This window comes from Cygnus atratus, chromosome 23 (assembly GCF_013377495.2).
Source record: "Cygnus atratus isolate AKBS03 ecotype Queensland, Australia chromosome 23, CAtr_DNAZoo_HiC_assembly, whole genome shotgun sequence".
Classification (NCBI taxonomy): domain Eukaryota; kingdom Metazoa; phylum Chordata; class Aves; order Anseriformes; family Anatidae; genus Cygnus; species Cygnus atratus.
The window spans coordinates 7,118,086-7,134,141 of NC_066384.1; the positions used below are offsets into that span (position 1 = coordinate 7,118,086).

Here is a 16,056-nt window from a genome sequence, read left to right on the forward strand (position 1 = left end):
CACCGCCCGACCCGACAAAACCGAGGAGTTCCTTCCCTCAGCCCAGCCCAAGCACCAGCACGAGCCCTGGCAGGGGCAGAGGGAGGGCACGGCTTCCCCTCACAGCCAGCCACCGCTCTGGCGACGCTGCCTGAAGCCAGGGCTCCACCTCGGCGCCCCGCGGGGCCGCCACCTCCCCTCACACCGGCCGCGGGGCCGCCCCCTCACCGCGGCACCCCGGGGCCCCGCCAAGCCGCGAGCGCGCACGCGCGGCGGCCGCGCCTCCCGTAGATGCGGGCGCTCCGTCAGCGGCGGCCGCGCGTGCGCAGGGGCCGGTGGGGCGCTGGCAGCCGGGCCCGGCCGAGCCGAGCCGAGCCGAGCCGAGCCGAGCCGAGCCGAGCCGAGCCGAGCCGCCTCCGCCCGGCGATGTCGTACGGCCCGCTGGACCCCTACCGGCCCGGGGCGCCGCCCCCGCCGCGGGACTTCGGCGGCATCATCCAGACATGCAGCGCCAACGTGCAGCGCATCGCGCAGTACAGTGAGTGCGGCCGGGACCCGCGGGAGGGGAGCGGGGCGGAGCCCGGCGGCCGCCGCGCCTCAGCGGGAGCCCCCCGCGGCGGGGAGCCCCGGCGCCGGCAGGGTCCCGGCAGGGCAGGCGGGGGCCGGGGGCCGAGAGCCGGCCGGTCCGGCAGCTCCGCACCCGCCTCGCTGGGGTTTAGTGAGAGCTTGCGCCTGTCAGCTGCCGCCAGCCCGGGCAACGTGCGCGATCGTGGCGTTTTTATCCACCCGCGTGAGCCCCCCGCGGAGCCGAGCCCACCCTCTGTGGCCCTTTGGCTGCTGATCCGTGCGTGGGTGCCTTCGTGTGTGACACCGCTACTGCTGTGTGGAAGCGGGGAGCCAAAGGCCGTCACCCCGCCTCGTTCCGGGCATCCCGGAGAAGCTGCTGCCGCAGGAGTTCCCGAAGGCTCATATTTACTTGCAACTTCCTGTTAAATTCCTGAGCAGAATTATGCAAAGAAACACTCTGCTGCTGGACAGACTGTCGCTAACGAAACAGCACTGCAGTTTCTTGGCCGTAGGTTTGTCGTTAGAGAATGCTGTCAACGTCGTAAGGTAGTCATTGAAATTCTGTTACTGATCGCTGAAATACGGCTTACTAAATGAGTCGTTTCCAAAAGAGTTAGTGATGCACCCCCTTCCTAAACATGCTGCCGTTTCAAAAAATAGAGTTAGCTGTCTAAATGTACGCACACAGAGGCAAGGTCAGTTGAAAATGTTTTTTCTACTGTAAGATGGTGACTTCTCCAGTTTGGTTATACAAAGCTATGAATATTGCTGAGACCGCTTTGCTTCTGCTCGGTCATGTTTGTTTCCTCTTGGTATAGCCATGGCTGCCTGTGAAATTGCTCCCTAGTTCGCCAGATAACATGGCTTTTGTTTGCGTGTTTTTTTTCCCCTTCCATGGGACTTCTCTATGATCTTCTTCTTATAGTTAGTTCAGCTTCTCTTTCTTATTGTACAATATTCCACTGTCTCATGACCAGCAGCCTTCCTATCTCAGTGTGCCGCCTATCTCAAATGAAACAAATAGCCTTACAGTTTTTATCAAGGTGGTTGGGAGCACAAGAACATCTGACTTACCATTATGGTAATTAACTGTATTCTGTATTTATAAAGGGCTTCCATTCAAACCTGAAAAAAGCAACTGAAGCCTTAAGCTTTCTCTCATTCCTCATTTTATCCCTTGTAGGGAGAAACAGCAACCAAACAGTGGATGCAGCTGAACTTTATTCACTCCTTTTGAGAAACTCAGTAGAATTAGCACCTCCCACAAAATGTACAGAGAACTGTTGGAGGGAGCTGGTAAAACTATTCCTTGCAAGGCTGCATGTTACCTAAACATCTAGAGGAGAGATTAAAATGCTGTAAACAATCTGAAATGCGTAATGGTCTGTACGTGGAAGACTTCACAGCCTGAAAAAGGATTTTTAAACTGAAAGCTGTTGGCTGAGGAGGCTGTCTATATTGATACTTATACCCACCGTCTAAAGAATAAAGGTGAAGAGCTCCAGCCTCATTCTTTGGCTTCTCAGGGGCTTTGCTGTCACTTCATGTAGATTCTGCGCATTGCTGTTGGCTGAAATAAGCTAAGCACAGCAGACTGATCAACCTGGCAAAGACGAGAACAAAAAGCACACTGCCTGGCATGGAAATGAGATTCGTACAGGAATGTTCCCCCAAAGGAGGGAAAAAAATAAATAGCAAAAGCATCTAGACATTATAGCACAAATGCCACCTGCCTGGTCCTTGATATCCGTACACAGAACACGGTGTGTTATTTGTCAGTTTAACTTGACTGACAATTTTTGTGACCCACCTGTGGCCAATAGATCTGTGAAATTATTGTGGTCTTGCTGGAAGCTGTGTTCATCTCAGTGTGTTCGTTGTTAAACAGCTCTTCCCTGTATGAGCTAACAGAAGCCAAGAAACTTTTTATGCTTGCTGTATGCAGAAGTCAAAATCCTTGCCTAATTACTGATTAAATCATATTGCAGCCCCATCTGAACTGTTATTATTATAAGATGCTGGAGATCCCTTTAAAAGAATTGGCTGTTGTAGGAATCTGATATTTCTTTAGCAACACCTTTTGTTAACTGCAGTGGCTTGCTCCAGGCTAGAAGAAGAAATTGCAATGGTAGGATCTCACTGAATTGGAAGTAAATTTTGTTAAACTCCTTGGATATTTCAACACCATTAAGCTGCCTGTAGAACTATATTGAGTTGATCATTCTTGATCTTGCCTGTCTCACTGCTGGAGGGGATAGGATATGATGTCAGGATCGACCTGAGCCAACCGAGCGCTGTACTGCTGTCATAAGTGGTGCTCCTAACATCTTTATTTTAATAATGCTAAAAAGTGTGTGGCTACAGCAGATGAGCTTGCTGATCTGTTCAAATATAATCTTCTGAGGTAGAGAAGAAATGGTAGTTGCTTTTCAGAAAGGTTATCAGCTTAATGCTATTCATGCTGTGGTTGCATGATACGTAGTGCCTGCACAAGGGAAACAGTAGAAAGAGAGTAGATAGGGTAAGAAGAGGGCTAGAACATCTCTTTGGCTACAGCCTGATTTCAAATTGATGTAAGATAACTGACGTACACCAGTGTTATCTGCTGTACTTGAAAGACTGTGCCAGTGCTGCAGCAAGTTTTGGCTATAGTGAGTAGCATAATTCATATATATATATTATATATATATATATACGTACATATATATATATAAATATATAAAAAAACTGTTAGCAACCTGTGCAATCAGTTCAGATCTCTGTTTTTAAAACAGAGCACTGATGTATTAAGCAATTTTAGAATATGTGAAAGTGGCAACACAGTCACAGAATCATTGAATGGCTCAGGCTGGAAGGGACTTTAGAGATCATCTATCTCCAACCCCCTGCCCTAGGCAGGGATGCCACCCACTAGATCAGGTTGGCCAAGGCCACATCCAGCCTGGCCTTGAACGCCTCCAGGGATGGGGCACCCACAACTTCTCTTGGCAACCTGTTCCAGTGCCTTGCCACCCTCTGAGTGAAGAATTTCCTCTTAATGTCTAATCTAAATCTGTCCTCTTTTAGTTTAAGACCATTCCCCCTTGTTCTATCATTATCTACCCAAGTAAAGAGTCCATCCTTTTTATAAGACCCCTTAAAGTATTGAAAGATCTCAATGAGGTCTCCCCGGAGCTTTCTCTTCTCCAGGTTAAACATGCCCAGCTCTCTCAGCCTTTCTTTGTAGGAGAGGTATGGCCTAAATGCTGAAATTACAAGGTTGTTAGAAACAAACACCTTTGTTAGTTCCAAAAAGACTGAGGAAAGAGGAGCATGGCATGCTTTTAGCTACAGATATTTGCCTTCAGGATATGTAGGCCTCCCTATCATGTTCTTAGATGAAAGTTAATTAGTAATCTAGAACGTTTCTAAATGGGGATGTTTAAAATGCATTCTTTGCTTTAAATGCAAAGCATAAGTGTTGTCTTACCAGCCTGAGTTAAGTGAAATGTCGAGAGAAATCCTTCTTTAGGAGAAGCTAGAAGAATAACTTCGTAAAGGAATAAAATACTCTAGAACTTGTCTTACTAACTTATCTTGTGATCTCTTTATCTTAGCTGTGCAGATAAAGAATTTGATGAGCCAGCTGGGAACCAAGCAGGACTCCAGCAAGCTCCAGGAAAACTTGTAAGTATTAACTGAGTTGACTTTTATGTAGGTTCTTTTAGTTGCCTCTGTATTCTTAGAGAAACAGAATAACTTGCTTTGGGCAGATCCAATTTAGTGTAGTCCTACAAAACAAAATGAGTAGATGTGTTAAGTAATTCACTGCGTGTGGCTCCAGGACTCTGGAGAAGCCATTCTAAGCTGCTGGATAGGACTGACTAGAAAATGGTATAGAGTATCTAAAAAGGGTAGTAGAGTACAGCTAATGCATGGCTAATATACTGAGGACTAGTCTTAATAGCTTCACTTGTGGTTTAAAAGGAATGAATGCCATATTAGGTACTTAGTCCTCACGTAAGAGCAGTAAAAAGCAGCAAGGAAGACCCACACTTGCTGAAAAAGTGTCTTTTAGTACAGAAGGAGTTGGGTACTGGAAAGATTAGCAATCCTCTACGGCAGCCAAAATGCCACATAAAACTTCACAAGAAGAGTTTCCCAATGAGGAACAATATAGAAAATGTATTAACAGATATAGTTTAAAATATCTTCTAGAGAGACTGTACAGGGAATCTGTATGTCTGTGCATCTTTTACAAACTCGAAAAGCATAAATAGCAAGTTATGAGAATAATAATTTTTGGAGTAAGGAAATTTGAAAGCGAGTTCTTCCATTATCTCTCGTGTGACTGCACCTTGAAACTCTGAATATCCAACATCCCAATTTTTTTCTAATAGTGGATTTTTGGATAAACGCATGACTCATGGTGATAGTTCATGCTAACATACATTGCATTTGGAGGATGTGATTGGAGTCAAAGAGAGAAAGGAATCTGCTTTCCTGAGCTGTTCAGGTGATTTAACCTGTACTTAATCAGTAGATTAAAGAACTAATCACTGGTGACTAAATTAATGTATTTCCACTCTAATTCTGTTGTGGAAATGGCTCTTATTCACTAAGATATGAGTGGTTGTACTCCACAAATCGTCAGCTGCCATACAAATTTAATACAAAATGCTTGGGTGGCTTATGCAGTTCATCTACTGCTGGACAACTTAGGTAGTAATGCAGCCTGAACATGTAGATTCGTGTATCTGTTGGGCTGAATAGCTCCTTTTCACTTAATAATTCTATTTTTACACCACATATGTTTAAGATTTGAGAGGTCTGGATGAAAAGTTTGTCCTAAAAAAACATTTCTCTCAAAAAAAAGTGAAGTCTGACTGTTTCAAACTCCCCATGTCTAACCTAATACTGGGTGTGCTACTCCTATAGGCTCCACCAAGAGACATCTCTCCATATTGCCACGTTATTTTCTGTTTGATTGCTTTATAGAATTGTGGCAGTTAACAGGCTACTCAAGGAGTCAATCCCTCCAAGGGGAGGTGACATGTTTGTTAACACTGAAGTGATTCCTTTTCCTTACTTTTTTTTTTGCCTCCTGAAACAGTCTATAGGTTGGGTCTCTGCAGTTGCTTGGCATGGAACAAGGGAGCAGAGGGAGAGATGCTGTCTGAATGTTTTCTCATTACAGCCATAGTTAATAAAGCATCTGTCTTACCTGTCCTAAATTGTATTTGTGCTGCTGTGCACATGGAGTACCCAGATCTGTTGACACATCTTATACCTATTAAATTCCAGTACAACTCGATCCTTGCTTTATTACTGTATTTTCTTGGTCTGTGCTGTAGTATATACCCATATGGCTGTCAAATGAAACTTGCAGTTCTATTCTCTGTGAAGCACTAACCTTTCTAATAAACCACGTATTTCATGTGGAAGATGATGTCTTAACATTAAACTTCATGTAACCAGTGGATTCCTGTAATTGCGGTACTGATGGAGGTGCTGCTTCAGATCCTTTGCACTGATAGCTTTGAATCTTTATGTTGTGACTGGAGTGGGGGGTTTAAGGGCTTTATTTGGTAAAGGCCTTGCATTTCTCAAAGTAGAAGCTGTATCATTCTTCTCTGACCATTAATTTTTACAGAAAAGTAAGAATTTGCTATCTCTGAGGTCTCTGTAGTTCTGTCAAGTGTATGCTTAAGCAGTGGTGGAGTCAGTTTAGTCAATCAGGTTGCCAAGTGAACAGTTAGTTACCAATTTAGTACCACCAACAATTCACCCTAAAAGTGATTATGTTCCCTGAGTAAAACTTTTGCCTCCCTTGAATTTCTCTCTTTATGCAATTGGAGGAGAATATCTTTTTAAAACTACTCAATTGTATTAGCTAGCAGGGATCACAGGGCTACTTTGGATCTCTTTGATGTAGGCTGGAGCCATGTTGATGGTAAAAGCTAAAAGTACATCTCTGTTCCGTTACTGAAGAAAGATCCTTAAAGATATGTGATCCCAGAATGCTTTTGTGGTTGATATTGTGAAAACTGAAATGCTCAGAGACTGCTTTTTTGGAAGAAATGTGTATAACTGCTTCTGAACTCTTATTTTAGACAACAGCTACAGCATTCTGCAAACTGCCTTGCGAAAGAGACCAATGAATATCTAAAGGAGCTGGGGTCTCTGCCACTTCCTCTATCTGCTTCTGAACAGGTACGCACACAGAACTTACCTGCAGGTTGGTTTTTTTTTGGTCACTTTTTTCATTAAACTAGCTTAGAACACAAGTTCACAGAGCTTGAATTGGCACAGATGAAAAGACAGCAGCCTTCTGCAATGAAGACAGTTCTTGAAGTGGGAAGATAAATGAAGCTGGCTATGTCCTGACTCTATGACATGGGGGGACAACACTTCTCAGCAGGAAATATCTGTAAATGTTTACGGAGACCTGCATATGTAGTTCTTTTTCTGAGTAAATTTCTGAAAAATACACTTGATCAGGAAGTGTTTGGTGACGTGAGACTGTTCTAGGAGAAGAGCTTAGTGCAAGCTGTATGTCAATATGAAGTGTGATCATGCCAAAAAAGCTTTCCCTTGGATGTGATTCATTAGCTGTATTGCGGGTGGGGGAGGGAAGGAGCTCTCACTTTGCTCATAGTTGAATAAATTTGATGAGGCAATGATTATGATTGCAAAACAGTCCTTCATGGTCTCCCTGTGGGAAAGGGAAAGGACAGTCCTCTACTGTTGGAGTTCTCTTGACTCTACTTTAAATCAATACCACAGTACTGATTTATATGCTTTTGTGATACTCTTGTGGGATGATCTGTGGTCAGCAGGTGCTTTCTTAGTAGATTTAATTCTGTATTTAAAGGTTTAAATGCTAGTTGTAAGCATAGCCATGTTTTGCATGTTTGTTCAGCAAGTATTTTTCAGTTAATCTCCTTTTGGTGAGCAAATTCCAGACGTGCATGTTGCTGAATGTGGCAGCAACTTCTGAAGGTAAATGAATTGCTCCATCAGGCTTCAGTCAAAATCTGTAGGAGCTTGTATCATGTTGAGGATCTCCCCTGGCAGAGGGGCTATTGCTTCCAGACAGCTCAGATGAAAACTGCAGAGTATTACAAGGCTGCTGTAGCAGCTTATGCAGGGGAGAACTCATTGAAAATACTTTTCTCGTTGAAATGGCTGTTGAAATGATACAAGCTTGTTGAAGGATCGCAATACTAGAAAGCCTGAGAACAGCTGTTCTAGAATACTAGAGCCCTGAGAGAGCTGTTGGAAATCTCTGTAGTGGAAAACATAATTGGTCTGAGTATTAACTGTCCTTGGGACAAGTTCTTTCCACTTCATTTTTCCCATAACTGGGATATCACAACACTCAAAGGAGGTGCTCTAGGGAAGCTAAATAAGTTGATACTGAAGAAAAGATAGACTGAAATTGTTATTCTATTCTATCAGAATGGATATTCTGATTAAAATAACAGCAGGCTTGTGTGGCATGGCTGAGAGAGACAGCTCACAAAGCTGGGATAGTGGGGAGTGTTCTTGAGAACAGACAGCCCCACACATCCAGAGTTGTTCTGCTGTGCTCAGGCCTCCGTTGTGAGAAAGTTAAGGGGATAGCCTTATTAGGAAAAGAGAGTATTAAGTACTGACAAGTTGGCTAAGTAAAGAAATAGAGGGTTAAAGCTTTGTAGGTATCCAAAAGGTACATAATTAAATGATGTAGATTTCTGGAATGTGTTTTTAATAAACTTAATGGTGTAGAACTCCTCTCTAGTTTAGTCTTAATTCTCTAATTTCAATCTAGTTTTGTGTTGCACGAAACTTTTCTGCACTAGACAAGGCATAGAGCATTTGGTATAGCAAATGAAAATATGATGGGCTTTTTGTTCTCTCCAGTTCCAGACCCAGAATGGTGGAATCAAAAGATCACTTGAATGTCAGCATTTATTTTTTTATTATGATGTTTTGGAGTGTCTGGTTACAATAAGTGAATGGGAATATCTGAACACTTGTTTTTGTTTCAATTCTTTAGCGTCAACAGAGGCTTCAGAAAGAACGTTTAATGAATGATTTCTCCTCAGCCTTAAATAACTTCCAGGCAATACAGAGGCGAGTGTCAGAGAAGGAAAAAGAGACTGTTGCAAGGGCAAGAGCTGGATCCCGTATTTCTGTAAGTACGTCACTACAAAATTCCTACAAATAGTGAATTACAAGTGTTTTCAGAGATTTCTACTTGACAATCAACTTCATATCTGCCTACTGACACATAACTGAGGGCAGATGAGGCCTCAGTACATTATTTTGTCATTCCAGATGTCGTAAATACTAGGCACTCATTTTAATATGCTGCTTCTCAATGTTAGTAGAGGAGGGAAGGAATCCTGGTAGTTGCAAATGTTGTGGAGGATGAGATGGGAACTCAAAGTACAGCTAATAGCTTAGTTTTGCAGGCTGGTCTTTGACATCAGCCCTAGGCTATAAAGATTAAGAGGTCGATTGGAAGCTTACCATAACTTAAATTATATTTTAACCTCACACTTTATTTTATTATAGCTTCTGTCCTGCTAGCATCTCCAGTGTATATTCAAATATTCTCCCTATTATTTTTACAAGCTCCTGTAGCTCTTAAGAAGTCATAATAAAAAGACCAGTGAAAGCATTTTTCTCCCCTTGTCCCAAGTCTTTGTGTTAAGTATGCATTCTTAACTTGTACAAGGGAATATATTTATCACTTGGTTTGTGTGCTTAAAAAATAAGTGTCAGACAATGACACCTGATCTGAGTAAACAGACTCGCTCTTCATCTCTCAGTTGCGTCTGATATTTGCTGAGACAATCTAAATTCAAAAATTAAATCTGAAGATGAATCTAAGTCTAGTTTTAATTACCTTAAGTTAAAGCTGAAAGTTAAAGTGGCAGTAGCATTCTCAAAGAACTATCTGGACAGTACATGCCTTTGTCTTTTAGATACGTCAGTTGATTTTGCTGCTGCTTCTGGTAGTCTACAAGTCTAATAACTTATTTGTCTCTTCCAGGCTGATGAGCGGTTCAGAGAAGAACAGCTAGTTTCATTTGATAGGTAACACTTCTTGCATTCTTGGTTTGTACTGTTACCTATCTATAACTAAAATTATTGTGGTAAGGTATATTGTTGTAGCTTGGGCAAAGCTCTTTTAGCTAAATGAAAAGCCAAAAGATGTGAAATGCAATTATTACAATACTCGTAATATACAGCATAGAAAAAAAAACACTAAGTGCATATGACAGTATTTTACCCTCCTTAAATGTAGGTTATTGATTACTGCCCAAATGGAAATAGTACAGTCCCTAGAATGTAGCAGTTGGAGCTTCTGGTTTTCTGGACTGTGAGCACAAGATTACCAGACATGTTTTGCATCACCATGACTCTTCCCACAAAGAGCTCTATACTTACTCTATAGGTTTGGCTATTATCTAGCAGCTGAGTTAGAGCTATTACAGACTAGTGTACGAGGCTGCCTTCAATTCAGAAGCCCTGGACATAATAACAAATTGATGTTATGATGCACAACTCAACATTACGATAGCGTCAGAACTTACAGGTTCCGCAGTAACTGTGCACTTGCATAGCAAGTAAGTTTGCAGCATGTTTTTATCAACTCTATAGTGTGAGTAAAGTGAACTTTAGACGCTCTGAAAGTTTGTGATTACTGTGTCAGTTTCCACTATGTATATTTTAGAAATGTGGGGTTGGCCCTATCTGTATAAACCTCCTAGTGTTCTAACTCGAGACCTAGCTTACGTGTCTCATCTACCCACACTCCCTCTGCAAACTGTGCTGCATCTGATCAGCTGTTTGGTATGCGTCCCCTTTGTTAGCCCTGTGTTTCCACGTACTGAGTCAGAACTGAAGACCCCGCGTTGTTCAGTTATACATACGCTGTGATGAGTTTGAAGGCCTTGCTCACTAAAGGAAGGGGAACCACCTAAGTACCTGTTCATGCAGAGGCCTTTGGCTCATTGAGCCATAGTGGCATGTAGCAGCTACTCCGCTTTTAAAATAGTCCTTGTGTGCTACATGTCAGAAACTTCTGCCTTAAATACCTGAAAACCCTACGGTCATCTCAGAGCTGAATTCCAATGTCCCAGCTGTCTCTGGTCTAGTCACATAGCTTAGTTTGGTTTCTTTTTTATCTTATGATTTAGAGCTGTATACCCAACAGGCATATTGTGACATTAGTGTTTTCAGGAACACTTCCCTCTGCAAAGAGGGAGATGCTGCACTTGAACTTCTTATGCAGAACACATAGATGACCTTGTATTATGCGTACTGCCTTCACTGCAAACAGTTTGTGTAATGTACACAGCAGTTACAAAGTGCTGAAATCAAGATGGGGGTAGATGAGGTGCAGAGTTATTTCTTTCTTAGCATCTCTCTTGGTGTGTGATTTAACTTGCAGTTCTTAATTAAACTAATTAATTAAAATATACTCTTTATTCATATCTCCAAATGCCAGATAGCAAGTGAGCATCTTTGAACTGAGATGCTTCTCAGGTGTTCTTTTGTTCCAATAGTGTTGTGCTTGCAGGCTACTTTCCACTAAGAATTTCACCCTGACTGATCCCCCCTTTTTGGGGTGGATGGTGAGAGGAAAGGAAGGTACAGATATTAAAAAAAAAAAAAAAAGGTTTCTTCTATAACATTATAGGCAATGGTCACATCTTAGCATAGAATATCATATGCATGTACTGCTTTCCAGTTTCTTCACGTTTCCTGGCCTGTCCCTACTATGCAATTGTTCCTCTTTGTAGTTGTCCTAAATCTGCCTCTGTATCCAGTTGCAAGACCAGGAACATGAGAGATTGTTTTGTAGGAGTCTTTTTAACTTTAATTCACTGTTACTTTGGTATAAAAGTAGTATGGAAATAAGCCTATGCTGAAACAAACAGTGTCTTACTTTCTTTTCATCTCTTCCCAGTGGTGAAGATTGGAATCAAATGCAATCTCAGGAAGATGATGTGGCAATAACTGAACAGGACCTTGAACTTATTAAAGAAAGAGAAACAGCAATCAGGCAGTTAGAGGTGAACAGTAGATTCTGCATGGTTAACAGTAGTTGGAGATGAACCAAAGAAGTTGTGTGGTGCTAACTAGTGGGATGGGCTGAAGAGACCTGAAAGTGGAGGAACAGAGTTCCTTGTAGGGAGGACTGATGCCAAGATCAATCTCCCTGCTCCTGTTGAAGGAGACTGGGTATATTTTCCTTCAGTGAAAGGAAAGATCCTTGCAATCCTTCAGAGATGGTAGGAGCAACTCGCATCACAATGTCCATCTCAATTCCCTACTGTGCTAATTGCTAGTGGCATGAAACAAATAGTGAGTAGTGGGAACACTGCAGGCTTCAGTGTTAATCCTGAGTTCCAGCAATAGTAGCATCAAGTCCCTTCTGTCAGTGAATGATGGTATCTATTCTGTTATTTCAAGCAGTGTTCAGAAGAGGTACTAAGAATGAGGCTTAGAAAAGCTGTAACCAGTGTTTGTTGTAACTTGTCAAATTTGTCTTCAGGCAGACATTTTGGATGTCAATCAGATATTTAAGGATTTAGCCATGATGATTCATGACCAAGGAGATATGATTGGTAAGTGTTTGGATAATAGGAAGTTTCTCTTTAGTTTAATTGCATAGTCTGCCAGCATAGTTCAATTTTTCTGATATTTTATATAAAAAGTATCATATTTCTGATATTTTTTCTAAACAGTGAAGCTTTGAATTCTTTTGCAACACGTTCTCTTATTTTTCCATAGATAGCATAGAGGCAAATGTGGAAAGTGCAGAAGTTCATGTGGAAAGAGCCAGTGAGCAGTTACAGAGAGCTGCCTATTATCAGGTAAATTCTGCGTGCTTGCATTATTATCAATGTACAGGTGAGCAATAATGGTACAGGCATAGCAGGACACGTTAAGGATTGTAGCACACCAAATGAGCTATTTAAACACAGCTTGTGCAAGCTGGCACTCCCACAAAATAGTTCTGAAAGGAATAGATAAAGCGCTTAAGTCAAGAAAATAGTATTGAATTTAGCATTCTAATTCAGATGAAGGAACAGACAGACTATACATTCTCTATATATGCTTATCAAGTTAAATATTCAGCTCTTTGCCATTCTCAGGAGAGGGCAGAACAGTTCTGCTAACAACAAATTCTCATGTTGTACCCATCTTGTAAACATCAGCCAAGGCAAAATTACATGTAAAGTTGCAAAAACAAATAAAATCTTTGCCCAGATTAAGGAAACTGCTGACGACCAGGGTTTACAGCACCTTTCTAACTGCTCAGTTTCTATCCTGTAGTCTGACCTTCCTGTGCCATTCACTCTTTTGCAGTGGTTCTCACTGCTGCTTAAATCTCCTTTACAATGCTCATAGTTTTCTGTAGCATCTGTTCATTGTTGTTCATGGAAGTGCCTTCCCAGTGACAGGATGAGAGGCAGTGGGCACAAACTGGAACACAAGAGGTTCCATCTGAACACCAGGAAGCACTTCCGCACTGTATGTGTGACTGAGTGCTAGTAAGAGGCTGCCCAGAGAGGCTGTGGAGTCTCCCTCCTTGGAGATGTTCAGAAGCCGTCTGGACTTGGTCCTGGGCACCCTGCTCTAGGTGTCCCTGCTTGGGCAGGGAGTTGGACTGTATAGACCCAGAGGTCCCTGCCAACCTCAACCATTCTGTGATTGTTGTACCTTACGTGTGGACTTAGGTTCTGCGAAGGAGCAAGGGTTCTGCTGGAGTCAGTCCTATAAACACTTCAATGCTGGGACTTCAGACTCCCATACAAGGTAGAAAACTGGACACTCTCAAGCTATTGAGTGGGGAGATGCTGGAAAGCAATAGAATTCCAGTGCTGTTTAAGCTGCAAGGAGGGGAAAGTAGCTTTTGCCACCTGGCAACATGTAGTATTCCCTGAATATCTTTTTGATATTTCAAAACTTTTATTAAATCCAAGTCTGGAAGCTATTAGGCATATATTGGATGTGTTTTTCTGGACAGAAAAGGACGTATTATAACTAGTCTCAAATCCTTAAAGTTATAAATATTTGGTGTATGTCGACAGACTGTAGCTTCCTATGATGAATAAAATGATCAAAGCTGTAAAGTCCAGGTACAGTAACTATATATTAAATCATTTAAACTGTAGAAATGCGATGATACCTCTGCACCACCTCCAAGTTGCTATGTGGAGATTGCATCAGAGGACTAGCGTTTTTATTTGTTTTACCTAGAAAATCCAAATAGCTAGAGATGTTTAGCTTTCCTTTGAAGCCATGGGGGCATCCCTTAGGATGAAAAATGTATGGTAGGCATTAAATTCCTTTCTGTAGCTAACTTGAAGTAAAGCTTGTGTTTTCCGTAAAAGTAGCAAGTCTTGTTGTATTTTGACTTAATTGCCTGTCTTGGACCACTGTACTCCTAAGCTAGCTACGTTTAGCTGCAGGATCGTGCTGTTTAAGGAACATGCAAGTGTACAGACTGCTCTGGTTACTTCCGCTGAATAAGTATGGATATTGAGTACTCTAGTTCACTGAAGCTAGTTACATTAACTGATAAAACTCTTGCTTTTTTGTCATCATCTGTTCTTGGTATAAGTGGTATAAGTGGCTTTTTTTTTCTTCTTTCATTAGAAGAAATCCCGTAAGAAGATCTGTATCCTGATTGTTGGCCTTGCTGTGGCTTCTATAATCATAGGCTTGATTATCTGGCAGACAAAAAAGTGAAATCTTCACATGGAACCTTCTCTCATTGCTGAGAATTTCCCCCTCCCCCCCAGCACGAACAGGCTGACTAGTCTCAGAAATGAATTGACCACCCTGAGAGAGCACAAGCTGGTACTACGTCTAGTAATAGCAACTAATATTAGCAACTAATGTGCAGATAACTAGTATTTGGAATTAGTGAACCATGGAGACAGTATCTATCAGTTTATATACAAATTATCTTGTTTTATGTAACTAACATCTTGTGGTTTTGCTTTCTGTAATGTATTATTCCCTGTCCCAACTGTACGCTGAAGTGTGATCAATAATTGGAGATGTCTTGTTTTTTGACAAGTGGCACAATCTTAACTTTTTATATGTATAGGTAACTTGTTGGACTGGAATAAGAATGACATTCAAAGAGGGCACAACAATGATTTGCACTACATTAATTCAGCAGTTTCTAAAGTCTCCAGCATCTGCCCCATGGTTTTTATTAGTCTCCAAGTGGCCGTGGTTCTAAGTTCAATTGAAGAGAGATGCCATGGCAGATCTGAAAGGCAAGGAGAAGTATGTATGGATAATAGTTGGAACCACTGTGTACTTAGTAACTGGTCAGTTTGGCCTTGAGGCTTGTTGTTTTTAATTTGTGCATGTTTTTTGGTTTGTTGTTTTTTTTTTTTTCAGAACACATAATTTGAGGGCAAGGATGTCCTTTAACTTGCAGTCTGTCAATGCAACTTCCTTAGAGAAACTAGCTGACTTGTTATTAGACAAATAAATCTCTTCCAATGCTGACTCAAAGCACTAAAATACAAAGTTTAGCTGCTTGCTCCTAATTGTTTTTTTCAGGGAGAAAACTGTGCAAAGATAAGGAAGTGGGCACTTAAGTTTACAAGCCAGCAAGATAGATGAGTTATAGGTGAAATCTTGCGTCTTGAAGATTATTGTAGTGTATTAGTAAATATTGTATGGCTTGTGAATATCTGGTATTTTCCATTCTTTATGAAATAAAGTGCAGAAATTGGTTGGGTGAAGTGCTAGGTTTTTGAGACTGTGGATGAGCATGCAAATGAAAAAGATTGCTGGTTCCAACTGTCTTGCTAGCAGAGCTGGACAGAATGTAGCAGCACTCCTCACTGTGTAGCTCTAAACTGACATGCACTGAGGGAACAGCAATCTGTCCAAAGCCCAACACAGTGTGGTAAATGCATCATACTGACCCATTTTGTATTTAGTCCTTATTCCATGTCTCCTGTATAATAAAGTAAATGTGAAAGCTGGGAAGGGAGGATGTTCTCCCAATTGCACAGTGGTTTGCACTATTGCGCCATCATTCCATCTAATAACCGTTAATAAACACTTTTAAAAGCCTTTGTCACAGCTTCTTTCTCTTGTGATTTAGACATCTACCCTGCTTTATATAAGCAACAGCAGTGTTTCTTCTGACGTTAATTGTGTGGTCCCTGATTCTTCAGAATGAAACAGCTGAAACCACTGATTTTTTCACATGCACATAAAACACACCAGCTGATATAAAATTGAATCTGTTGCAGGTAAACCTTGACTATTTGCAGAGCAGTAGAACTTGAAGTCCTTCCTGAAGCTGTACTGTAAAATCTTACTTGAGAGCAAGGAAACTGACTGTATGTTGCTCTGCTCCTTATTTAAAATAGATCCTGCTGCTTCTCGCATTGTCTGCTGTAAGGGGAGATTCCTTTGGATCTTACACCTCTGTAAGAAATGAAAGAGCTTACCCCCCCCCTGCTTTAAAGTGAGCCTGGGTGCCTTATT

At 41.7% G+C, this 16,056-nt stretch overlaps 1 protein-coding gene across 2 annotated transcripts; it reads left to right on the forward strand.

Moving 5' to 3' along the window:
• The first annotated feature begins 271 nt into the window (after window positions 1-271).
• On the forward strand, window positions 272-15,636 carry STX12 (syntaxin 12). Of its 2 annotated transcripts, none has more exons than XM_035565050.2 (9): window positions 272-517; window positions 4,143-4,212; window positions 6,639-6,738; window positions 8,567-8,704; window positions 9,569-9,612; window positions 11,492-11,597; window positions 12,080-12,152; window positions 12,319-12,401; window positions 14,191-15,636. In XM_035565050.2, the coding sequence occupies exons 1-9, from the start codon at window positions 406-408 to the stop codon at window positions 14,281-14,283; spliced, it is 819 nt and encodes a 272-aa protein (XP_035420943.1). In that variant the 5' UTR covers window positions 272-405; the 3' UTR covers window positions 14,284-15,636. The 2 variants fall into 2 exon arrangements, with proteins under 2 accessions (XP_035420943.1, XP_035420944.1); XM_035565051.2 differs by lacking the exon at window positions 272-517 and adding an exon at window positions 1,074-1,092.
• Window positions 15,637-16,056: the final 420 nt, after the last annotated feature.

What these genes read in the sequence shown, in the direction of transcription:
- STX12 (XM_035565050.2), top strand. Translation starts at nt 406, where the DNA reads ATGTCGTACGGCCCGCTGGACCCCTACCGGCCCGGGGCGCCGCCCCCG. An exon ending in GCAGCGCATCGCGCAGTACA is followed by an intron (nt 518 to 4,142) that starts GTGAGTGCGGCC and finishes TCTTTATCTTAG; the next exon opens with CTGTGCAGATAAAGAATTTG. An exon ending in TGACCAAGGAGATATGATTG is followed by an intron (nt 12,153 to 12,318) that starts GTAAGTGTTTGG and finishes ATTTTTCCATAG; the next exon opens with ATAGCATAGAGGCAAATGTG.